This window comes from Rhamphochromis sp. 'chilingali' (assembly GCF_963969265.1).
Source record: "Rhamphochromis sp. 'chilingali' genome assembly, chromosome: 5".
Taxonomy (NCBI): Eukaryota; Metazoa; Chordata; class Actinopteri; order Cichliformes; family Cichlidae; genus Rhamphochromis; species Rhamphochromis sp. 'chilingali'.
This window is the reverse complement of record NC_137932.1, coordinates 11,641,914-11,665,389: the sequence shown is the minus strand read 5'-3', so window position 1 is coordinate 11,665,389 and position 23,476 is coordinate 11,641,914. Positions and strand designations below refer to the sequence as shown.

Genomic DNA, 23,476 nt, shown 5'->3' with positions numbered 1-23,476 from the left:
ACACAGTCATGTGTGTACAGTGTGTACAGTAGGGGACTCAGTACACAGCCTTGTGGAGAGCTGGTGTTAAGGCTGAGGGCTGAGCTAAGATGAGGCCCCACTCTAACTCTTTGTACACGGTCTGAGAGGAAGTCTCTGATCCAGGCGGCAGGTGGTAAGAAGGAAGTCCGATTTCCTGCAGTTTAACTATTAGTCTATCTGGGAGTATCGTATTGATATCGTATAAATTAAAAATTAGAAAAACTTGAAGGTCACATTGAGGATTCTTTTTGAGTGATAGTTTCTGTATTTAACTTAATTTTGAATTTAAATAAAAAACTATTTAACCACTTAATATGTCAAACATAATATGTCAAACAAACAAGCTTGCAAGGATCTTCCTTTTGCCTCCTTTGGCTTCACGGAGAAGCCAGTCTCACTTGCAATGTATGGCTGGGACCTTCTGGTGCCCAATATCTTTGATTATATTCCCCCAATCTTTAGTTTTCTTGAAGGTCACTATATTGACCGTACGACTCGATGCATAGTGGGTACAGTCAACCTCCCACAAGCTGAGTGGTACTGATTGATCGCTTGATTGATATATTCTTGCTGATACAGTCACATTGTGCAAGACAAAGCCAAGCACATAACAAAATGTAACACAGGTAGGTGGCAGATCTTTACTGCCACATGGCAACGATTGATTAACATCAAAGCTAAGTGAATGCACAGACTCAGAATGCTGCTGGTGTTTTGTTTTGCTTTTCTGTGGTCAAATATATCTAATATGGTAAAGTGCCCTTTATCTTAGTTTAGTATTTAGCATGCATGTAGTTCTGTGTACCTCAGAGTCGGCTGATCAGCTGAAAAATGAGAAGTTAAATTGGAAATGAAAAGGAAGAGGGTGCCATCTAGTGGACATTAATAAATTCTCATTACCATGCCTGCACTGTGCTGTCTCAAGATTGACAATAATAAATAGTTCAATTTTTTAGCTGCTGCATGGAGGAAATTATCATTATGCTGCGCGTGTATATGTGCATATTTTAGACTGCGTGCATGTTTGTGGACCAGATAGCAGGAGGAGAAGAATTATATGTGCCTGCTTGTGTAGTATGTGTGTCCTGCAGCAATTTGCTCCTCTTCTGAGGCTTTTTGTACTTTGCTGCTGAAAACCTATAGCATAAAATTCCTCTTTGCAAAAAATGAGTCCCTGTTATGGAGCTAAATTAGGCACATTCAGCATACGCATAACACTTTAGTTGAATTCATTTGTGTGTGTAGTCAAACATGCATACAGACTACAAATCTATCTAATATTCCACAAATATGCCTTGAGCACAGTGTTATTGCCATGCTATTTTATGTGTACAACTCATGCCGTGTTTTGTGTGTCTGTTCACTCTGTCAGGGTTCATTTAACCAATGACTGTTTCTACTCTCGCAACAGCATGACAAAGCTAATCCTGAAAGCCTCAATACTGGAACAGAACATTCCCTCTTGCACTGTTGCACCATTCTCACTTGCCCGATTCATTTTTTCCCTTCTAAAGCATTAGCTGTTATTTGACAGTTTCCATACATCTAAAGCCGACCTCGCTCTCCCTGCAGGGTGCTTGTGATACAGTGGTTGTCTGTCAGTGTATGTGTGTTGTATTATTCTGTTGTTAGAGAGATCAGCCATGACTCTAATTGACAGTGACGTGTGTGTATTAACAGAGAGGTGGTTTGTTAATTGGCAGCTGGTGGTTTGATGCAAATGTGTTGTGAGCAACAGGGGAACTCTAAAGTAACCTTGAAACCAAGGGGACAGACAGCCACTGTATATGAGTCTGTGTGTGTGTGTGTGTGTGTGTGTGTGTGTGTGTGTGTGTGTGTGTGTGTGTGTGTGAGAGAGAGAGAGAGAGAGGGAGAGAGAGAATGGGTGTGTGACTTCCACAAGTAATAAGAAAATATTTGATTCTTAAATGGACCCATATTGAGCGGTGTTGAAATGAACTAAATACACATTCCCGAGTGATGTGGAGGTGATGGTATTTTAATTCACTTTACATTTCAGAGGTAATAATTCAAGAATACCTTAATCAATTTCTTTGCTGTTGTTTTATGAATGACAAAAAGGGCATTTTGCACTTGCAGGATATCCTGTCTTTACTTGGTTGCCCTCTCGCTCTCTCTTTTTTTTCCTTTAGAAAAAAATCTTTACCAAACTTGTTATTTCTAGTGACCATAGCCCACAATGGAAAAACTACTAATCTGTTTTTATCAACATCTTGTAGAGCAGTAAATCCAATTCACAGTCTTCAAATGACAAAATATGGCCTACCTAAAGTTAATGTAGACTCATCATGGGCATGAATGTCATAATAATAAGTGGTACTGAAGGTTCTACATGGTCTATTGCTTTGTTTTGTTTTTTTTGTTTGTTTGTTTTTTGCCTGTCCCATTTGGTTCTTCAGCAATCAGAATTTTTGTCTGAAGGCCAAGTAAGATACCCAACAGATTTACTTTACCGTGGTTCATCACGGCTTTGCCGTATTGGTCCATTTTATTGACCTTTGTTATTTTATTTTATTTTATTTATTACTGACAGGACAGACATAACTGGGGGATAGGAAAGGGAGGAAAAGAAAAACAGAGGGGAAGAGGGACAGTGAGAGAAGACATAGCCCCGCCCCCAGGGCATGAAGCATGCATGGAGGAGATCCAGGCCCCAGACATCCAGAGGCCCCCAGATCACAAGAGCCCAAGGAGAACCATTGGAGGGGCAACCGTGCCACCCTCCTGGAACGAGCTGAAGAGAGCCCCAGATGTGGGATCACCCAGGAGCCACAGTGCAGAAGCCAGAGGGGGCTGCAGTGACGAGCCTGCAGGCTCCGCTGGCAGCCACCCGCGCCAGAGTGGTCCAAGCCCTGGGCCCAGAGGCCCGAGGGCCCCCAACACCCGGAAGGGGCCCGACTGAGCCACGGGCGCCTGGATCTGCCAAGCAGCCACTGAGAATGAGCCGGTGCATACCTGAGCGTCCAGCCCAGAACACCAATGCACTGGCAGCTGAGGGCATCAACCACCAGCAGGGAGTGTGGTGGGGGGAGATAGGTGATTTACTACGACTGGTAGTTTCTCTTTGCCAGAATAAAAAGGATTTGTTTGAGAGGAGAAGTTATAGGGGAGAATTAAAGATTTACACAAGTTGGGAAGGTCTTATGAAGGCATTTCTACGAGCATCACTGTCCACAGTGTAGAGACTTTTAGATCACCATTGACCAGAGGCTGCAGAACAATAAAGAAGACCCTGCTCCAAAATCAGCACCTTCAAGCTCAACTGAAAGCTAGAGCTACCCACATGGACAAGCCAAGTGCCTTCTGGGGAAAAGCTTTATGGCGATACAAGACAAAGATTGAGCTTTTTGTTCACAACGAGAAAATGTGTTGGGAGGAGTAAAGGTACCCAGACACAAATATACACTTCCAGCTTACACAGGGGTGCACACAGGGTCCTTTTAGCTTATTGACCCAACTTGCTGGAGCATTGTTTAGTTGTTGTTGCCCTCCTCCTGTGGGATTGAACATCTCTAGAGTTTCACACTCAGAGCCTGCCTTGCTGATAAAAGTCAGAGGAGCAAGGCTTCACAAGGAGAAGCTTGTGCTGTTATGGCTAAGCCACATTTCAGATGACAAAGAGCATCGGGCCAAGCCTTATGTTGACAGAAAGATATCACTGAAGGGCAAAAGGTTAGGGCTCACAGATTAGTGCCAATGTATTACTGCAGTAGCCTCACTCCCCCCTTGTAATTCTCGCTAATGCACACACAAGGGTAGCTCTGAATCCTTGACATTAGATCATTACAGTCATTTACTTTTCACTTACTCCAAGATCATCAATAACGTCCACCTTTTTAAACCTTAAATAACATAAAAATTTGACAATTTATATTAACAGAATTTGCTGTTTTGGACTCCATTGGGGATATACATCTATAATGTGAGTGTGTAAACAGATTTAGGTCCCCACAGCAGGAATACAACCTGCACTCCACACACACACTGTTCACAATCTATAGCCAGTGCTGGAGGCTGGATGGAACCACAGACTGCTGACCTGTTTGCAGCCTCATTCTTCTCACCTTGCTTTGGCTTCACTCTCTTTTCACTCTTCTGTGGCCAACTCGCCAACAATGATGTCTTTCTTTTCTGCCAAGGGAGAATGTGAAAATCAAATAACTGGTTGCTAGAATTTCTTAGAAAAAAAAAAGAAACTGCAACACTTCACTTCAATATTCTTTTTTAGGTGTAGGGGACACAAGGTCATCATCACTGGAGAAAAACAGTAGCCGTCATCAGATATAGGTGACAAGAGACCTGTGGAGGGAAATCCTAGGTAATAATGTGTTCTATTGTAAATGACACAGATTAGCTTTCTAATTGTATCCTCGTTATTTCCCTGTGGTCCTCACTTATCAATGTCTGGAAGGTCCTCCCTGCACTCCCAGTTAATACTTTGTAAAGATTAGTCTATTGTTTTTTGGAGGTCACACCAAGTCAATATTTAATCAAGGCTGTGGAACTGCAGGTTGAGGCAGATTGGATAAACTGTCCGTGGTCCATCTGTGTATACTTGAAGATTTGACAGTGACAGCAGAGATAGACTAGTCACCATTCAAAGCAATGGCTTGTGTTGACAGGTTAGAGTAGAGCGAATGAAAGGATTAGGTGTGTAGGTGTACATGCGAATGTCCACACCTACTTTTCGTCAAGGTTTGCTTTGGTATCTTAGCTGCCCTCTGCGATTTAGGTCCCAACTATATTTCCTGACAGTTATACTAACTACTGCTGATATGTGGGAACTCCTTTGGGTACTGTTGTGTTTCAAAGTTGTACATGTCTATAGTTATTATAGAGAGGTCGGTGTGATTGTGAGAGTGCAGCTGATCTGTTTACCTAGCGTTTATTTCAAACATTCGGCCAAGATGCGGTTCTTTGTTTGCGTGCCACATACACGCATGGTCTGGAGCTACACGTCTGCGTAGCGCAGCACTGATCATGTTCGACATTTCAAAGCGCTGCCTTAGTTAAAGTGTTGATGAGACATAATCTATAGACAGTGTGATGAAAGGATACACACAATTTCCTTAAATAGCATAGCAGTGACTGCTTGAATCGCCACCTAATTGCCTCGTGTCTGAGAAGTTTTCATTAATTCAGCAAGGCGCACGCAGTTTACACAGTAAAGCCGAGAGGTGTCAGGTTGCCAATAAAACAGGAGTCTGAGTTTCATCCCACTTTATTGGATTATGCAATACCCTTTGCCAATCACGGTGGATAATTGCGCAGCTTAATTTACCATCGGAGGCTACAAGATGAGAGGACTCCCCCCGTTAAGACGGCTCACCGCCACACAACTGTACTCCTCAAGGAAAGGAAATGTAACTTTCTTCAGAATCCGCTTTTGGCACTTATTAGCTCTTCTGAGCGTTGGATTTTTTTAATTTATTTGAACACATCAAGTTATAATTCCCTCCTGACATACACTCTCTTTATTAATGTGTGGATAAAGAGGACACAGCACCTCAGCGACACAGCCACGGTCATGATAAAGTGTGAATTGATTAGAGCTGGACCAATTGGGGCCAGCTGTGCAAGGGAGTCATCGATAACCTGCCTGTGCTTCACATTGATTATTGCTATCTCAGATAACAGGACAGAAGACCTCTGTCTCTCTCCCTCTCAAACAGAGAGGCACACAAACTCTTGGCGCCTCTTCCCCCCCCCTCCCTCCCTCCGTTATATTTATCTCTACATAGGGTATATGTAAGGGAAGATGGTAGCAATGGCTACATTCAAGTCCTTGTCTGATGTAATAGCTGTAAAGTCATGTTTGCCTTCTGTTGACTGACTTCACTGGACTGTGACCAGCATTAGTAGTTGGTCACACACACCGACTCAGTGAGTCAGGGACATGGATGTGAGGATAAAGAGCTGTTCACCTCTCGTGTCTCTTCAACCTCCAGACGACTGGCTCAAGTAAACTCAATTTTGGCCGAATTGGGCCAACTGCGGTTACTCAAAAATCTATTCTCTCAGATATTCTGTGTCACTGCACTGGTAACACTGGCAACACCCAGTGTATGCCATACCCTGTGCCTGTGTGCGTGTGTGTGTGTTAACGGTCAACCTATCACTTTGCCTGATTATCGGAGTTGATACCAGCTGTGCTGCCCCGAGTGGAGACAGGCTAATGTGTTACGTCTATCCTCTGAGCTGTTAGCACAAACATGACTGCGCGCGCACACGTACAATCACGCAAACCACAATCAGCAGTATGAGACATGTCTGACTCATTGAAGACACATAATCTCATGACCTTGAAGAGAAAACTGTAAAACACGTCTTGTTGTGTTCGCCTGCAGGAGACTTCTCTTCTCTTCTCTTGCTTTTGATCACAAGAACTATGAACATGATGGAGGCTTTATAGTGTTTTCAATCTCTCCACCTCCCATCTCCCGTCTTTTATCCTCTCATCCCTATTTATAAGTGTTATTGGTTGGAATGAAGTGTGTACATTTTGTTACCTTCCTCATGTAATGCGCCAACACGTGCGTTTGTGCGCTGAACATTTGTCGCTGAAACATCCTCCCATTTAGCCAGGCAGAAACAATCAAATGTTTTCTCAAGGGCATTTGCTCATTAAAGTCAATCCTTCTGGGACTGCTCTAGTGTATGTGTGTATCACGCGTGGCTTTGTTAGCTAGATAGCTTCCCTCTTAGCTTTCCTGACTACTGAGCGGTGAGTTTGGCATTCTCATTGCCAAAAACTGTTGTGAGCTTTGTCTGCTGGTTCCTTTCAGTCACAAGCTCCCAGCGTTATGTGTGTGTGAGTTACGTAAAGGCTTTGTGTAATGATGTTGTACGTCTTGTCATTTGTCAGAGTGCTTGTATAAGGAAACAGTGGTTGAATGCTGCAGGGAGGGTTTGGGTCATAAGCATTAAACTCAGGTGTGCTATGATTCGCTTGATTAACTACAGCTGTCAGTGAGGGCAGAGGGTGCTGTCCCTCCAGTCCTTCTGCATGACAGGCAGACGCCTCAACTCTCTGCAACCTGATATTGTCCCCTGCCTCCCTCTGGGTTTTTCACTTTTGCCAGACAGCACAGGGACTTTGTTGGTATAAGGGTCATATAGGGCTTACTGTGATGCTGAGCTCTGAAACGGCATATTGTGGTGCTAGGGAAGGCTCATCCTTGCTCATGTGACAAGGTGCATCCCTGTTAGGTCAGTACAATTATAAGGGGCTGAAATCCACTTGAGGTATTCTATGTGTAAAGAGACTTACTTTTAGGGCATATGTGTATTATTTGAGGATAAAGTACACATATTGATACATAATCAGAATGGTTAAGCCTTTTTTTACAGGATCGCAGCAGCATTATGCAGATAGATGTATGTATGTAGGATAAAAATGCGTATTTATCATCTTTATCCAAACATCTGTGTAATATATGCAAATTTGCATGCTGAGGTGGATTTTTTTCCAATTTTCTTTGTAATCTGCTGTCCAGCAACATGTTTTACAACTGGGTATGTGTAAATTAGAGGCATAAAATATGTATTTTGAGTCTAAGATTTGTTTCTTCAGAACTGCTGAAAATAGATATCAGTGCTGATCATCTCTGATCTGGAATGAGCAGCGAATAGGCTCAGAGTCTGTGTGTGTATAACAGCTCAGTTTGCATATATATAGCTGGGTCAGCAGCATTAGATGGTTTTTCGCAGATAATGGAGGGACCACTGAAGCAAGAAGCTGTGCTCTGCTGTAATTGGCCCACGTGCAGTTCTCTTCCTGGGTATCGTTCATGAAGAGCGCATAGATACAAATTTAGGCTTAATCAGTGTACGTGCAGCCAAATACATGAAACGGCCATAAAAAGTATGCCCGTTGTATGGATGTCATCACGTTCCCCACTAATGCATGTTTGTCCAGAAACTGGGGTGAGTTTCTTGACTTAAGCTGACAGATCCAGTGCCTCCTTCCCTCTTTTTCTTCTGGTCCGCTCTTCTTTTCTTTTTTACCTTAGCTGCAGTCTTGTCTCAAGGGACACAACATTCACAACTTGGGTTATTGCAGTCCAAGCTTTGCAGTTTTTTTGTTTGGTTTTTTGCATACTGTCATTACTCCCAGGGAAACACTTTCTTGGCATTACTTTTTTCACTTTTTTTTTTTTACTACGCCTCTATGTTTCTTCATGATACAGTTCTAGGAGAAAATATTTCAAATATGGGGACATTTCAATACATTGATAACAAGTAGTGGCAAGTGCCTAGTAGAGAACCATGATTGGCTGGTACATGCATGTCTAAAACAAAAATGTGACATGTACACTTATTTTTTAATTCTTTTTAATTTACATTAACCTCCTAAGACCCGAACTCTTCCACGGCATGCATTTTTAATTTCTCTTTGATATTTGGGCATATTGGGGCCTGATGAATGTAAAAACAAAGAATTACCAGATTTTTATTTTTTTTTTACCTTATTTTGGTTTTTAAAAAAAATAAGAGCCACATATGAGGATATTTGTTTAAAATTTTGATAGAACAGTAGCAGTACAACGTCCTCGTAAGTGGATATCAGGTCCTAGGAGAGCAAAATTGAGTATTTTGGTCTAAATAACCCAAAATGTGATGTCCACATATGTGGACGCCAGATCCTAGGAGGTTAAATAAACTTTGAAACATTCTTTTCCTGCAAATTAATGACTGTGTACCCTATTCACCTCCGGTCTTACAGGAAGTTCTTAAGGTAAGAAGTCCTTAATGGCCCAAAAGAATGGACATAGTAGGAAAACCTGTTTCAGACTTTGCAGAAATCAAAAGAAATCATCAAGAAAAACCATATTAGCAACTATTACTGTATATCTTAAATGTTACATGGGATTATAAATCCCGTGAATCCTGCTTTATTTACATTTTGACTCCTAAAAAGTCCTCGCACACTGCGCTGCCTCGGTAACCTTAACAAAGAGCACAAAGCACTTTAAATACAACACGCACACAAACACACATGGCGTAGCCAGATGAATGGCCAGGCTACAACACAATGGTGCCAAATTAAATCACTGATGTCAGTGTCACCATGTGAGCCCAACAACACACACTCACACACACGCATGCAAGCATCACCTAATAAGGACCTCTTTGTTTGGCGGCATAATGTATTCTGGATCAGGAGATATCGGTTGGGGTTGGAAGGTCTGCACGGTCAATTTCAGTTCATTATGCAAATCAGCGTGGCAACAATTGTTCTCGAGCCAACTTGATATGATTGCTGATTTCATAATTTGCTCCCTCTCCCTTTGGTCCTCTTCAGATGTTTTTGATTCGTTTTGTTCAGCAGCGCCTTCATTTCCTCGATGCATCCTTTACATCAAACCAAGCTCACTCAAAGGACTGCTTACGTAAAAGCACATATAGACCAGCTCATTATATCAGCTTTGATTACAATGTGCTGTTGCAGGAGTCGCAGAAATGCATCCCCCCCCCCCCCTCACTTTCTCCACTTTAGGACAGAAATGGCATCAGGTGCTAGCGAGCGCAGACACACAGCTATTACTTCCACTGCTGCACACATGCTGCTCGAGGGCACCTGTCTAAGATGAGAGTGTTAGCAAACAACCCAAACAGGTGGCAACATTTGTGTCACTCAAGCATAAGCTTGTCAAGGCTCGTGCTTCATCTGTGACCTTACATACACAGCTGTACCAGGGTGCTGCACTCAACTCACTTCAGTGCTCAGGAGAATCGTACCTGGTGCTAAAGTTGTGTGAGCGTTAGATCTCGATAGCAGCTGCTCCTGGTAGACTACAGACTGCGCAAGGTACCGAATAGGTATGATCACGGGACTCTGTGAAGTGACTGTGTTTATGTGGAGACATATTTTATATATTATTACTCTTTAAGGGCAACTGTGAGCTCATGAATCAAGCCTTGGCTAATCTAGGTGTGAGGTGAAAAAGGTTTACAGAAGTGTATAAAAACAGTATTTTTTTATCCTGTCTTCCTCCCTTCACCCCCAACTGGTCACAACAGATAACTGCCCTTCCCTTTGCTTTGTTCTGCTAGAAGTTTCTTCCTGTTAAAAGGGAGTTTTCCCTTCCCACCGTCACCAACTGCTTGCTCAAAGGGGGGGGGGGGCACTTGATTGTTGCTGTTTTCTCTGTATTACTGTAGGGTCTTTATCTTACAACATAAAGCACTTTGAGGTGACTTATGTTTTGATTTGGTGCTATTGAAATAAAACTGAATTGGATTGACTATCTAAATACTGTTTGCACACATCTCAAATCTTTGGTGCCCTTGTACTGGTAGATTTGAAGGGTCAGAGTCCAGCTCTTCAATACTCACCAGTCTATTCTAAGTCTGATACACACAAGGTATTAACAATCATATGTCACGGACTCTGCATATCTTAAATCTTTGGAGGATCTCCATGCTTTGGTGGTGGGACATACACCCTCCATAGTTCAAAGCTTTCAACCGTCTGGCATGCTATCCCTCAATATATCCACTAGATGGCAAATATGAAAGTTCTTTCAGAAAAAGTATGTGGAACAGCTAAAGTCAGAGCCCCTCTTTTGTTGCTGACTCATGTGAATGTTAGTCTCAAATCTATAAAGACAGCAAACACACATTAGAGTGTTAATTCCTTTAAAATAAGTAGGATTAAACATTTGTATGTGTTCAACATCTAATCTTAAACAGAATGATAAAGATTAGATCTATTGTGTTGAGAGACATACATGCCATACGGTTCCAGACATTTCCAAACTCCTTCCTTTTCATCAGCTTTGGACTATGAAGTCTTGCTCTTGCGTTGTAGCCGTGGAACTCGGTTGAGCGCGTAAACTTCCACTAGGATGGACACAGTCATTGCTATGGATACTGATAGACGCATTTGCTTGCTCAGCTGTTGGGCTACTTAACGTGGCTCCCTCTCTGCAAACGCTCCTTGCAGCATTCGCCAAAAAATAAATAAATAATGAAATCAAACAGCACAGGGAGCGCAATAACGTCTTTAAAAAGCAGGAAAAAGAAATCCTAAAAAATTAAATATAGATTGAAAGTGGATGATTTTGTCCTTCATGTTATCATTTTTCTCCAAGCCCCCCAAAAACTGTTCAAAATGCAGCTCTAATATTGTTGTGACTGTCTTTTATTGTTGAGCCTGGCGCAACCATTTCTTTCGCTTAAAAAAAACAACTGATTTCCACATCCATCATCTGTTGTGCGTGACCCTTAATATGGCGAATCTTCCACGCAAGCACATAAAAAGAGGCGGAGAGGTTAAGGCAAGGGTGTATTGGAAATAATGGCACTGAGCCCCGGTTTGTTTGCTCGTCTGTCTCCACACAGACTCTCTCAACGCTGCTGCATCCCAGGCTCACCAGCATCACCAGGTGCAGTGGAGCAAAACCTACTATACGTGCGTGACAGGGAGGGGAGGGAGGGGGCGTTGTCGCTGGGGCCGATGAAACAAGAGGGAGAGAGCGAGAGAAAGAGAGAGAGAGGGGGGGTTGGCAAGGTGGCGGGATTTGTGTTGAAGCCTGTTCTGTCAGACATGCGCAAGAGCGTCAGCGTCAGCAGCAGCAGCAGCATCACCACCACCGCCGCCGCGCTGCGTTTCCGCCTTGGCTGAGCGGCGCACACAGTCGAGAGGGGAGGGGAGGGACGCCGAGAGGAAGAACGGAGACGCAGTGGGGCACAGCACGGACTCCAAGGAGCAAATTACACCGACGCACCAGCACCCCCACCGCCCCCTCTCCAGAAACACCTCAAGCGGCGACCTGACCTGTGCGGTGCGCGCGTTGAGCTTTCCAGCATGGAGACTGCGATAAATAATAAGCACTAAAATGTAAGAGCCACAGGGGGGAACAGAGCGCACGCGTGTGTGTGAGAGAAATAAAGTGGCCATTCCCTTTATCTTTTTTTAAAATCATTATTATTGCGGGTGATTTCAATTCTGTGTTCTGCAGTCTGAAAATGAAGAAGTTCAACATCAGGAAGGTGCTGGACGGTTTAAAAGAGGTGTCCTCCTCCACGCCGTCTGTCCAAGTGGGGCCACAAGAGAACCATCTCATCCAGGAGACCCTCCAGTCCGAGCATTTCCAGCTCTGCAAGGTGGGCGAGACTGGAGATTTTTCTTCTTTTTTTTCCAATCATACAGCTGTTTGCGTATTGGCTTTTAGCGCTAATGATATTTATTGCAGGCAATGTTTTGCACTTATCCCATCTCAGAACACGGATGGTGCAAGTGGAGCTCCACGGAATTATTTATTAGCCGCAAAGCGTTTTACACTGCAGTCTTCTTCTAAACTACAACAAGCACGTGCTCATTAAAGATTTAATGAACATTTGGCGAGCAGCCTGTCCATTTCAGAAAGATCACATCCTATGCGCATAAACAGTGCAACATAGGCAGCTACGATGCGCATGCTGTTTGGCGAGTGCGCTGCACCGACCAGCTGCAAGTTTCTATTCGATTGTTTATGTTTTTGTTAAGTAATGTACTTCGAGCTTTTTTAAAATCATCGAGCAACACGGGGTATGGTAGGGTTAGGGTTGCGCCAGTGTACTCTGTGAAAATCCCGGACTTTTCTGCATGTGCGCATGGCATGAACTGTCATATCGAGGGGTTGGGCTGAACTGATCCCCTCTTGCATAATCTGTTGGTTTGGATTAGTAAAACATTGGTTTGTGATTGATGTGCGTGTGTAAGCGAACGTGTGGCACTGTGCGTGTTGTCTTTTCCACGCAGTGTCTCTCCATTCCCTTCTTCTCCCTCGTCTTTTCTCTTTCACACATCCCTGCACCCCCCCTCCGTTCGGTCTCCCTCATCCACACCTAAACACAGACCACTTTATCCCCAGATCATTGGGGACTGATGGCGCCTGAAGTGAGTACAGGCCTGCTTGGGAGATTAAAAAAGGCTCTCCCTCCTCTGTCTGTATTGACCACAGTAGTAGATGGGATAATTGGGATAATACCCGTCCAGTTTACATGACGTGCATGCTACTGTTAAGTCAATTCAGAGTTTCCTCAGCAGCTTTTCTAATTGCCCTTTTAATAGACCCCACTGTGTGCTTCTCATTGATTTCCCAACATATTTAAATTGTGTGCTTGTGAAGCTTTTTTGCTTATTCCACCTAATGTTTTTGATATATTTGAAATCATCTATGTGTGATATCCTTCGTTATGTCTGGTTGCTGGAAAAACATGACACTGCCATTGATTTGCTTTAGCATATTTGCACGATGAAGTCTTTTCTTGTGTGTTAAAAGACTTTTTGTCCTCGTGTATTTTAGTAGTCACATAACAGAGGTGCAAATCCAGGGAGATTAACATCAGTAAGAAGTGTTACGTTGAGAGCGCGTGAAGTAAACACGGGAAAATAATCTAGAATCATGTCAACATACCCGAGGGCTTTGGGGACGTTGGGGTTTGGTGACTAGACAGACCAGCTTAAAGACTGCAGGTTTTATAGCCACGGCAGCCTAAATATGTCTGTCAACAGCAAGACGTCTGATTGAAGTGCCTTTGAACAAGACTTCAGGCTCACTCTTGCACCTTTGCTGTCTGTCTGGACAGGATCTCTCTGTAATGTCTCTCTACGAGGAAGGCAGGTGTCTCTGCTGCACCGAGTGCTTCTTATGTAATGTACTTTAGCCTTCTGTCACTAAGCAAACAAATCCAACAGCCCACCGCCGGCTGACTGATGCCATAAAACTACCGTCACAGAAATGCACAGAGTGAACCAGGAACACCTTATAATGCGTCGCATACCGTAAAGAAGAAACAAAAGCTAATCATAACCTGATTCCTCCTTATCCATGTTTTTTTTTCTCCATGTATTTTATTTCCAGACTTTAAGTGTTATCACGACTGCACGTGGGAGGCAGCGAGAGAAGGAAAACAACATAAAAAGAGGGAAATGAGAGAGAGATGAAATCTCAAATTAGGCCAGTGATTATAAACGGAACCAAAAAAGCGAGTCCAAATATCATACCTATCATTAAGAAAAGGATATCTGTGCACAGAAAGAGCATTTGTTCTATCTTTTTTTTTTTTTTTTAATATTCCCTTGTCTGCACAATTTCAGTTTTTATATTTCTTTCATAACACTCTTCGCATCCGTCTGGGCTATTTGTTTATCAAAGTCAGGTGTGTGGCATCCACTGACAAAACAACACCCCTGCTGTGAAATGCAAATTGATATTCTCTAACACATTTTCTTTTTCTTTCCCTTCTTTCTTCTTCTTCATTTTTCTACGTATCGCACCAGACTGTCCGTCATGGCTTCCCCTATCAGCCGTCGTCCATGGCTTTTGACCCTGTGCAGAAGATATTGGTCGTTGGTACCCAGAGTGGAGCTCTCAGATTGTATCCTTTTACTTGCCGCTGAGCCTCTATGAGCTGCTGTGGCCCGTGGCAGCTCCTTTGGGTAGGTGCATCCCTGTGAGGCAGCAGCAGGTAAGTGAACAGTCCCCTCAGCTGCTGTTGTCAGACGCTCCTGTATGTTGGCTGGTTTTCAGTATCTTAGAGGGATTTTGGAAAGGTGGGTTTCTTGGGTTTGCGAGCTTCAGTGTTTGATTTCTCTTCAACTTAAAGTCCAACATCCAGATATTATCCCAAGGCGAGACAATGCATAAAATATAGACCACATTTACCTTCACTGAATTTCACAGTTTAGCTGTTTTTTAGACCTTGACCGTGCTACATTCTTGCACCCTTGTGCCGAATGCTAAATCAAAGCAAAGCCCACACAGACCCCACATATTGAAATACGTGTTGCCGTTCGGCTGTGTTAGCTCGCATCGGCTTTCTTGCAATATGAGGACGTTAACACAAACAGGGACAACAGCTTGCGATGAAATGGCACCACGGGGAGTCATATAACTTCAGAGAACGCCCGCGAACTTGCCTGTGTGAGGCCGCTTTTACAGGTCCTCTGTGTGTTCTCCTGCCTGTCCGACAACCTTTGCCAGCTCATTACGGTGTGATTAAGAGCGGTCCGCCTGGCTGTCCTTCTTTCCCACCTGCTGGCAGGTATGGTTGTGACTCAGTCTCGTTCACCTTGCACTGGAAAAAAGGGAGGATGATGATGAGCATGAGAGTCTACTGAACCGTGTTTGCCAGATTTTTTTTTTAAAAAGATGGGCAGCCTGTGTACCTTTTAAATGTTTTAAGACAGACTGAGTGAGATGGTAGGCACACCACATTTTAAAGCGATAACTGTATGTTCCTAAAGCTTTACAGATTCAAAATAAACCTTAACTGGACTAGAGCAGATTCGATCACTTGTATTAGTAGATACAAGTAGAAATTCCTGCTTTGGTAGGTGAACTATGTTAAGGGGGATAAGCTCAATAGGGCTTGTGTCTTGCTTTCTGGTACATTACCCATTACTTCCAAAGTAGGAAGAAGAAGTTTATAGCGAGTCAGCCTATACTCAGACTATACCGACTTTGGTCGAATGATCTTGTCAGATGTTTCCTGCTGGCTGTAATTGGTCACTTTGAAACTGAATGAACTGAGGGATCTCTTTTGTGTTTGAGTGATGTGGATCAGATAGAGTCTTATCAGAGTCAGTGGAAGGTGAATTGGGAGTCATCTATCTGCTCCTTGGTGTTGGTTCTCCTCCCCCGTTATTTTACTGTTTAGTCAGCCCTGTCTCTTTATCTGATGACAGCGACACCACTGTGGCGCAGATGCAGGCGGGGTAGTTCGAGCTTTCGCGATTCATAAATTGTGCAGTGCTGAGCTGCCGGATGTGGGTCTTGTGGCAGGTTGTGATTTCGTTGAAGTTTTGGCTGGTTGCAGGTTTTGGAAAGGCATCCAGGGATTCCCTGTGCTGATACACATGGTCACATCTAAGCCCTGGCGGGCCATGAGAGGCTTCTCATGGATATCGACGTCTGTGTGAGTGTGTGTATATGTGTGTTTGTTTGCCTGGTTGGCCTGCCAGGACATTTGGCTGCACCCCTCTTCCATGAAGGATTACAGGAAGTGGCAGATCAAGGGCCTCAGCCTGGCAACGTGGCAAAGCACTGAAAATTACAGCACAAACGGGAGGCGTGCACTGATGTGTACACATGTGCGATACATGTCGGTGTTTGTGTTCTCTGAGGATATGTCTCATCCCTGTAGACATAAAGCCAATCATTTCTGTGGTCCCCCAAAACTGCCTCGTATTGGCTGCTCACCACTCACTCTGCCTCTGGCTTCAGCGTCCACTTGGGAAGATGACAATGTCCCTTTGGTGTTATCTGGAGGAGGGAAAGACGGGAAATAGAGAAAGAGCTTGGCTGGTGAGCCCGTGGAAAGAACAGGCCAATAAACCAGGAAGAGCAGAGAGAGAGGGGGAATAGCTAGGGAAGAGTGAGAGAGGCAGGCTATCCCTTTTTTTCAAGATCTAATGGCCAAGAATAGAATCCTTATTGATCTGTGTGTGGTAATGCAGTGAGACAGATATGCCCAAGTGCACACACAGAGACACACACTCAATTGTTTTCTGCACAGTATCAACAGCAAAAAGAAGTCATAAGCATTTAAAAAAAACAACGGAATTTGCTGTGCAAGCAGCCACCCCACATTAGCTATCCTTTGGATTAGCTGTGTATTTTCAAAAATAAGCAAGATTGCAAAATGCTGAATTAATAAAGCAGTTTTTTTAGTGGTTTTAGTGATGAGACAGTGTTTCTGATGAAGGTGGAGGAGCAAAAAAAAAAAGAAAGCTTCCCTTGTTTCCTATGCCCTTTATTTCTTGGCCAAATACTTTCTGATGACGCTTCTTTTCAATGAACACTGCAGAGGCCCTTTTAGTGTTTACCAGGAGGTTAACCACAAGGCCATCAACATAAGACAAAAAGATGAGAAGATTAGCTTTTCACCGGACTAAAAAAAACACTGTTGCAATCTTGGCTTCCAGCATTCATAAAAATGAAAAGGTTAAAAGATAAAACGAGCATTTAGCTTGAAACCATTCTGCAATGATGCTCTTGCTTCTTCCTCCACACCTCTTTTTAATGTGATGCTGTGGATCAACATGAAGGGTAAAAGTAAAAAGAGGATTGTGTTAAATAATAGTAGTGTCAGTACTGAGAGTAATGCTAGTTTTTGCCTTAATTAAACCGCATGTGCCAGCCGAGCTCCATCATACGAGTCTTGTATAGCGCTTTTCTGCTCTACTTGAATACTCAAAGCACTTTATACAGCATGTCTCATTCAGCCATCCACACACACATTCGCACAAGCACTTTTTTATATGTCTAAGTGCTCTCCGTATAACATTCACACTCAGGAGCAACTTGGGCTTCAGTAACTTGTTCACTATCATCAGGATACTTTGGCATACCAAAGACAAAACTAACACTAACCAAGCGTGCAGTTAATACCTGCTATACTTCTCTTAGAAGCTGTTAGCCTTTATTGTAATAGACCAGTTGTAGACAGGAAAACTGGGAGAAGGACCAGGGGTAGGGCTTTGGAGCGGATTCAAACGCAGTGCTTAACCCATTAAAGTCTTTACATTAAAAAGTGCTATATCCTGCATAATAATTCAGTTCCAATTCAATTTTATTTATATAGCGCCAAATCACAACAACAGTCGCCTCAAGGCGCTTTATATTGTAATGTAGACCCTACAAAAATACATACAGAGAAAAAACACAACAATCATATGACCTCCTATGAGCAAGCACTTTGGCGACAGTGGGAAGGAAAAACTCCCTTTTAACAGGAAGAAACCTCCAGCAGAACCAGGCTCAGGGAGGGGCGGGGCCATCTGCTCCGACTGGTTGGGGTGAGAGAAGTAGTCGATATATGAGATTGCAGGCGTATGATAAGCATGGGACAAGTGACATCAACACATGGATCAGTTACCCGTAGTTTAGGATCTCCAACTTCAGTATATTGGAGTAATCAAGTACAATCTAAAATGTGTCAAACTGTCAACAACTGTGAAAATCTTTTGCTCATTTTTGGTCAGATATTTTCTATGCTGTGTCAGCAAGAACGTGTAATACTGAACACGATTTTAATCAGACATTGTTTTTGCGCATCAAAGCAACAGTATATAGAAACTGAGTGTCCGGCTGACAGAAAACATTTACAGTTTTGGAATGTGATAACACTGGAACCAGAGTCATCTGTATGTATTTCAATTTCTGGGTGGTCTGCAGCAAATGTGTTTAACACTGTGGCAGCATCACCTCCCCAGAGAGATCGCTCTTTACTAATGGTGGCCAGGAGAAATGGCAGCGCTATAACTCAGAGACTCCCTGTGAGCCAGCAAGACGCAGATCAATAGATCAAATTGTCAGTCCATGCTCCGCCAGATTATCTCATCGACAAACGCAGGACATCATAGGCCTCACACGTCCAAATGGAGGCACACAGGCACACACACAGAAGCGCGTGCGCTCATCCCCAGAATTATTATTTCAGAATAGCTGTCCGGAGGTGGCTGAGGTAACATGCAGTTGTGCCTCTGCACATATGCACACGCACGATGATAGATGATTTGTACAGATGTTAATGGATGCGGATGCAAATAATGTGTGACGTGCACAAAAGGGCAAACATTTGTATATGCGAGCAGACTCTGGTGGATGCAGAAACGGCACGTGCATGCATGCACGCATGCAGATTCTGATTCAATGAGTGAGTGTGCTACCCTTCAACGTTTGCCCACAGTCACTTGAAAATCTTGCTGAGACGTGATCTTAATGACACAGATTGTTTTTACTTAGCAATACAAGCGTGAATTTAATTGGTATAATATGCACCAAAGGAAGTGTTCAGTTGTAGCTCACAATCTCTACAGCGCTTCATCATATGTATGCGAGGGAAGTTCTTATTTTGATTAAACTCGCGATGAAACGTTATTAATATTTCCGTGTATTTCAATATATGTGAGACTCTCTTGGAGGATTCCAGTGATATAAGTTCTGGGTTATTATTATTATTGCTTTCATAGTACAGTTCGACTTTAACAAATAATTACAGTGATCCTCTGGCTACTTTTCTCTGCATAGCTGCACTATCTTTAGAGATGGAGGGAAAGCTAAAGCTTGTTTTCAGGTCACAGACCATTTATTCAGTTGTTTGGTCTTTTATCTGTTCTGTTAAAACTTTCTTTTCTTTGCTTTTTTGTGGTGTGATTTAGGTTCTTAATTGCAAGCAACTGAGTGTAGAAGGGAAATGCATATTTTATATATTGGTGACTTAAACATCAGTGTACGTATTTCTTCACATTTCATATAATCTGCTCTGGTGGAAAGGTTACTAAATTTACAAGTGTATAGTTTGTTTCCTTCTCAGTGGCTAGCTGGAGAGCTGGCAGTAGCATATGGGGGATGAAGGATTGTGGTTTGGTATCACAGAATATAAAGAGGGATTAGTATCTCATCCCAGCGGACCTCATTTTACTTTTCACACAAGTAGAACAAGGACTGGGGGAGAGAAAGAAGAGAAAATCTGTTGAAATTAAGTCTTAAAACTGCCAGTCGATATAACCGTGTGATATAGTCAAAAAAAAAAAGTCTTGAAAGTTTAGCCCGTGGTAAGGTCACAAGGGAACTTCCAAGATGTGGCTTTCATGTCAGTTCTGTGCACATCAACTTTACACTATTACCGGAACAAAGAGGGCATGTGTTTGTGGCTGTGCGCTGTATTGAAGTGCTGTTAATCAAAGACCCCTTATGTACCAGGTTTGAATCTTTCATGCCCTCCCAAAGCACTCAGCGTCCTCTGTTCTATCGGTTCTTAGAAATGGAAAACAAATTTTGCTGCATCAGTACCGCAACAGTGTTTTTGCTGCTTCCCCCTGTCCAATATCCTGACAGCGTGTTCTGCTTAAGTCCTTTAGCCTTGACAGGCACCAAATGGGATCCGGGTTTAGGGTGATTAAAGTTGTGCTGCCATGTTGCTTCTCCTCAATAATTTAGTGTACATTTATCTCCAGCTCTTACTCCTCTTGCTCCTTGTCTCTCTGCTCTGTTAACTCCTGCCTTGTCAGGGATGATGAGTGTGTGTATGTCTGCGCATTAAAGAGAGGCATGTGGCTTTGATGGTTTAAACCGTTTGACCAGTTAACTAATGGAAAAGTGCACATCTAAAAGTAAAGTTCATCCAGACACACAGGCCTTCCTACTTACCATGACTCATCACATTTAAGGTGGGAACTTGAAGGACTGCTTAATAAGTGCTGTCTAGAAGCTTTTGACCAAAGGCACATTTTACATCTGCTGGTTGTTAATGCATGTGCACTTTTTCATTCTTTTGTCTGTACACTGCATGAAAAGAAACCAAGCTATAAGTAATGCACATGTACTGACTGTTTGATGCAGAGTAGCAATGCCTGAGAGGTCACCAACCTGTGCACTAATTATTCCCAACAGACGGGAGACAACGCTTGAGTGGCTCAATGAAAATACACAGTGTCACGTGGGCTGGAGAGAATAAATAGGTTTATATTTGAACACACGCACTCGGAGAGTGTACCTATTGTACTGGATGTTGACCGGCTTTATTCTGACTGCTTGTGGACAGGTGAAGCTACACTGTCTGTGTTAGCTGTAATTATTAACTGTAAGTAACCATGAAAAGATTGATTTTCTCTCGGACCACTTTAACATGGGTAGAAAGTCATACTAAGGTGAGCTTAGTGGTACTAAGCAAATCCCTATGTTAGCCTGAAGGAACCTTAGTTACCGTATAAGGTTAGCTAACATTTTCCAGGACAGTGGAGCAAACGCAGTAGGAAGTTTGGATTGACATTTTTAATCCTGCCTGCAAAACTTTAATTGATGTGGTCTAAGGAGCTTGGAAAGAAAAGCGTCTGGACTTCTTTAAGTTGCTTGAAGATGTTTCACCTCTCATCCGAGAAGCTTCTTCAGTTCTAAGGTCAAATGGTGTCTCAGATTTAAGCCCTGTGGGAGTGTCCCCCCAAGAGGTACAATGGATCCCCTATTGATCCTCTACCTAATCACACGAGCCAAGGTGTGACAACGGGTGTAGGTCACAATCAGCCGAGGTTTCGGGTGAGCTCATTGTTAAACCTAGCCCCACCCTATCATGTGATTTCCTGAAGTCAATGGCCCAGGATGTGAGTGGGTGTTAAGGCGTCTGGGAAGGGAAACCAAAAACTGGATTATTGATGGCAGACAGTTGGTGTCGTAAGCCACCGCCTCTGTGCAAAAATGGCCGTTCACAGTGGACATAGATGGACTCTTTCACTTCTTTCAAACCATCTGTCTTATCTGTCCGAAATGTGAACACTGGTATCCTCAAAAGAGTGACCTTTGTCCTTTAGATGCAGATAGACAGCCGAGTCTTGTCCCGTGGAGGTGGCTCTTCTATGTTGTGCCGTGCGTTTATGAAGTGGCTGTTTGGTCCCTCCCACAGGGCTTAAATCTGGGACTCCCCACCATTTGACTTTAGAACTGAAGAAGCTTCTTGGATGAGAGTCGAAACGTCTTCAAGCAACTTAAAGACGCTTTTCTTTCCAAGCTCCTTAGACTACGATGACCTGAATGACTGAGAACCTTCACAGACATCTAATTGAGGATGGACGAATATGGGTTTTCCTAAAAAGTGCTTTGAGTGCTCAGTCGATGGACTGTTGGAGTAGAAAAGAACTATATAAGTACCAGTCCATATGAGTTGCTGTATAAATTAGAGATGTATGTAGGAATTTTAAGGGCGTGGAAGCATGTCGGTATTTACCAACAGTTACAGTTTCCATGTTCAGTGAGATATTAAGAAAGGCATTTCAGGCCCTCACACTTTCCCTTTTTAGCTGTCTAATCAATTTGCTGCTCATTTATCGCTTCATTTAACTTCATTGTTGCTTTCATCCCATGTCTTAGCAATATTCTCAGTGATTGTAGTTCTATTATAACCAAAGCAGTGGCCAAAACTGTGAAAATATCACCCATTTTGTAACATACTGATAATCTTTGATCTGAGACGTGAGCTCCATTTTAACCACGCCACTCTTGATAACATACTCGCCGCTGTGCTGTTCGGCCTAGCGAGTGAGTGACAGTCAGAGCCCGCAGCTCTGTCGGAATGTTGTGATTTACGGCAGGATCTATTTCGCACAGCTGCATTTTCAGCATTGGCTGGGCCACTTGTGAGGATCATGTTCCTATTGTATTGATTTGCACTCGTGTAAGTCCTGGTCAATATTCTTCTCTTAATGTAACGGCATCCTTGCAACCAAGAGCTTTGACCACTGTCCGGTTGCTGTACAACAGCAGGTCCCTTGTCATCAAGAGTCAAGCATTAAAGGTAAATACCCTGCACACTCTAATAGATTGTTTGGTGTCATTGTGAATGGCTTCCGATTAAGTGATGATACTTGTGGTAACCCTATGCTTCCTATTGATTTCATTTGTGAGTCTGTCGCTTTCATTATCGTAGCACTTTGGTTGACTCCCAGAGGACTAAATGCTGGTGCTTCAGAAATCATGTAAACCGTTCGTTTCTTTCCTTTCAAAGCTAAAAAAAAAAGCTACAGATTGCCCTTTGCCTATAAATAGCCGATTATTTGGTAGGTTAAGTACAAGCTGTTGTTTGCAACTTTCCAAGAGAAGGTTTTGGCGCGTGCTGATAGCGCTCCCCTGTCAAGGGATATAAATATCACTTCATCATACATGCTGGAAATCCGGCGTCTCGCTGAAATATCACTGTCATCTAACAAATCATACATGACGTCAACAGAGAACACGCAGTATGGGATTCATTTAAAGGCATTTTTGAGGTTGAATGAGAATGCGATGTCCTTCGATTACCGTCAGTACACACAGTGTGTGCCAGGGGATTGTTCTGGTCTGTAAACACATGTTTATCCTCACGTCTGGGAGGGTGAACATGTGTCCTGAGCATGGCTTTGTGGCCTGCTCTCTACGGTAAAGAACTGATAACACAAAGCAAGAAGCAGCTTGTGCAAGAAATCGTAACTGCATAACTGTCCCGCACATGCTTTGCTGTCAAAATGACTGGACTGAATTAAAGGCTTCTCCTCGAGTGGATAAAAACGCTTCATTTGATGAGCTAAAAATAAGCAAAAAAAAACCCGAGTGTTTGTTCAGGTGCTTGTTTCAATATGACGTGAGCGGTTGAGACTCGGTGGTTTTGCTTGACATTGTTGTTAATGTGTGGAACTGTGGTGGGGGTGAGTCAAACTTATGCTGTCAGGTTGGCACAGTCCCTGTGGTGCTTGTAGGGGGACTGGCTTACAGAACGCTGTGAAGCACAAAGATTTTGTCATCTTGCTTTTCCCCCTGCCTTTGACGTGACCTCCGGGTCTCCGTAGGGCCACGACTCTGAAATGACTGTGAAGTATTTGTCTCACTCTTTTCTACATTTTCTTCTGTTATGCATTGTGCTTTTAAAATGTATTTTATTTTATCTAAGCTCCTGATTTTGCTACTTATTC

At 43.1% G+C, this 23,476-nt stretch overlaps 1 protein-coding gene across 3 annotated transcripts in view; it reads left to right on the top strand.

Moving 5' to 3' along the window:
- Positions 1 to 11,621: 11,621 nt before the first annotated feature.
- Positions 11,622 to 23,476, top strand: part of stxbp5a (syntaxin binding protein 5a (tomosyn)) — a 105,065-nt gene continuing 93,210 nt past the window's right edge. For all 3 annotated transcript variants that reach the window (XM_080882167.1, XM_080882166.1, XM_080882165.1), the window contains exons 1-3: positions 11,622 to 11,887; positions 12,009 to 12,153; positions 14,315 to 14,412. In XM_080882167.1, the coding sequence (XP_080738293.1) occupies positions 12,016 to 12,153; positions 14,315 to 14,412 (236 nt within the window). In that variant the 5' untranslated portion in view covers positions 11,622 to 11,887; positions 12,009 to 12,015. The remainder of the gene's footprint in view (positions 11,888 to 12,008; positions 12,154 to 14,314; positions 14,413 to 23,476) is intronic.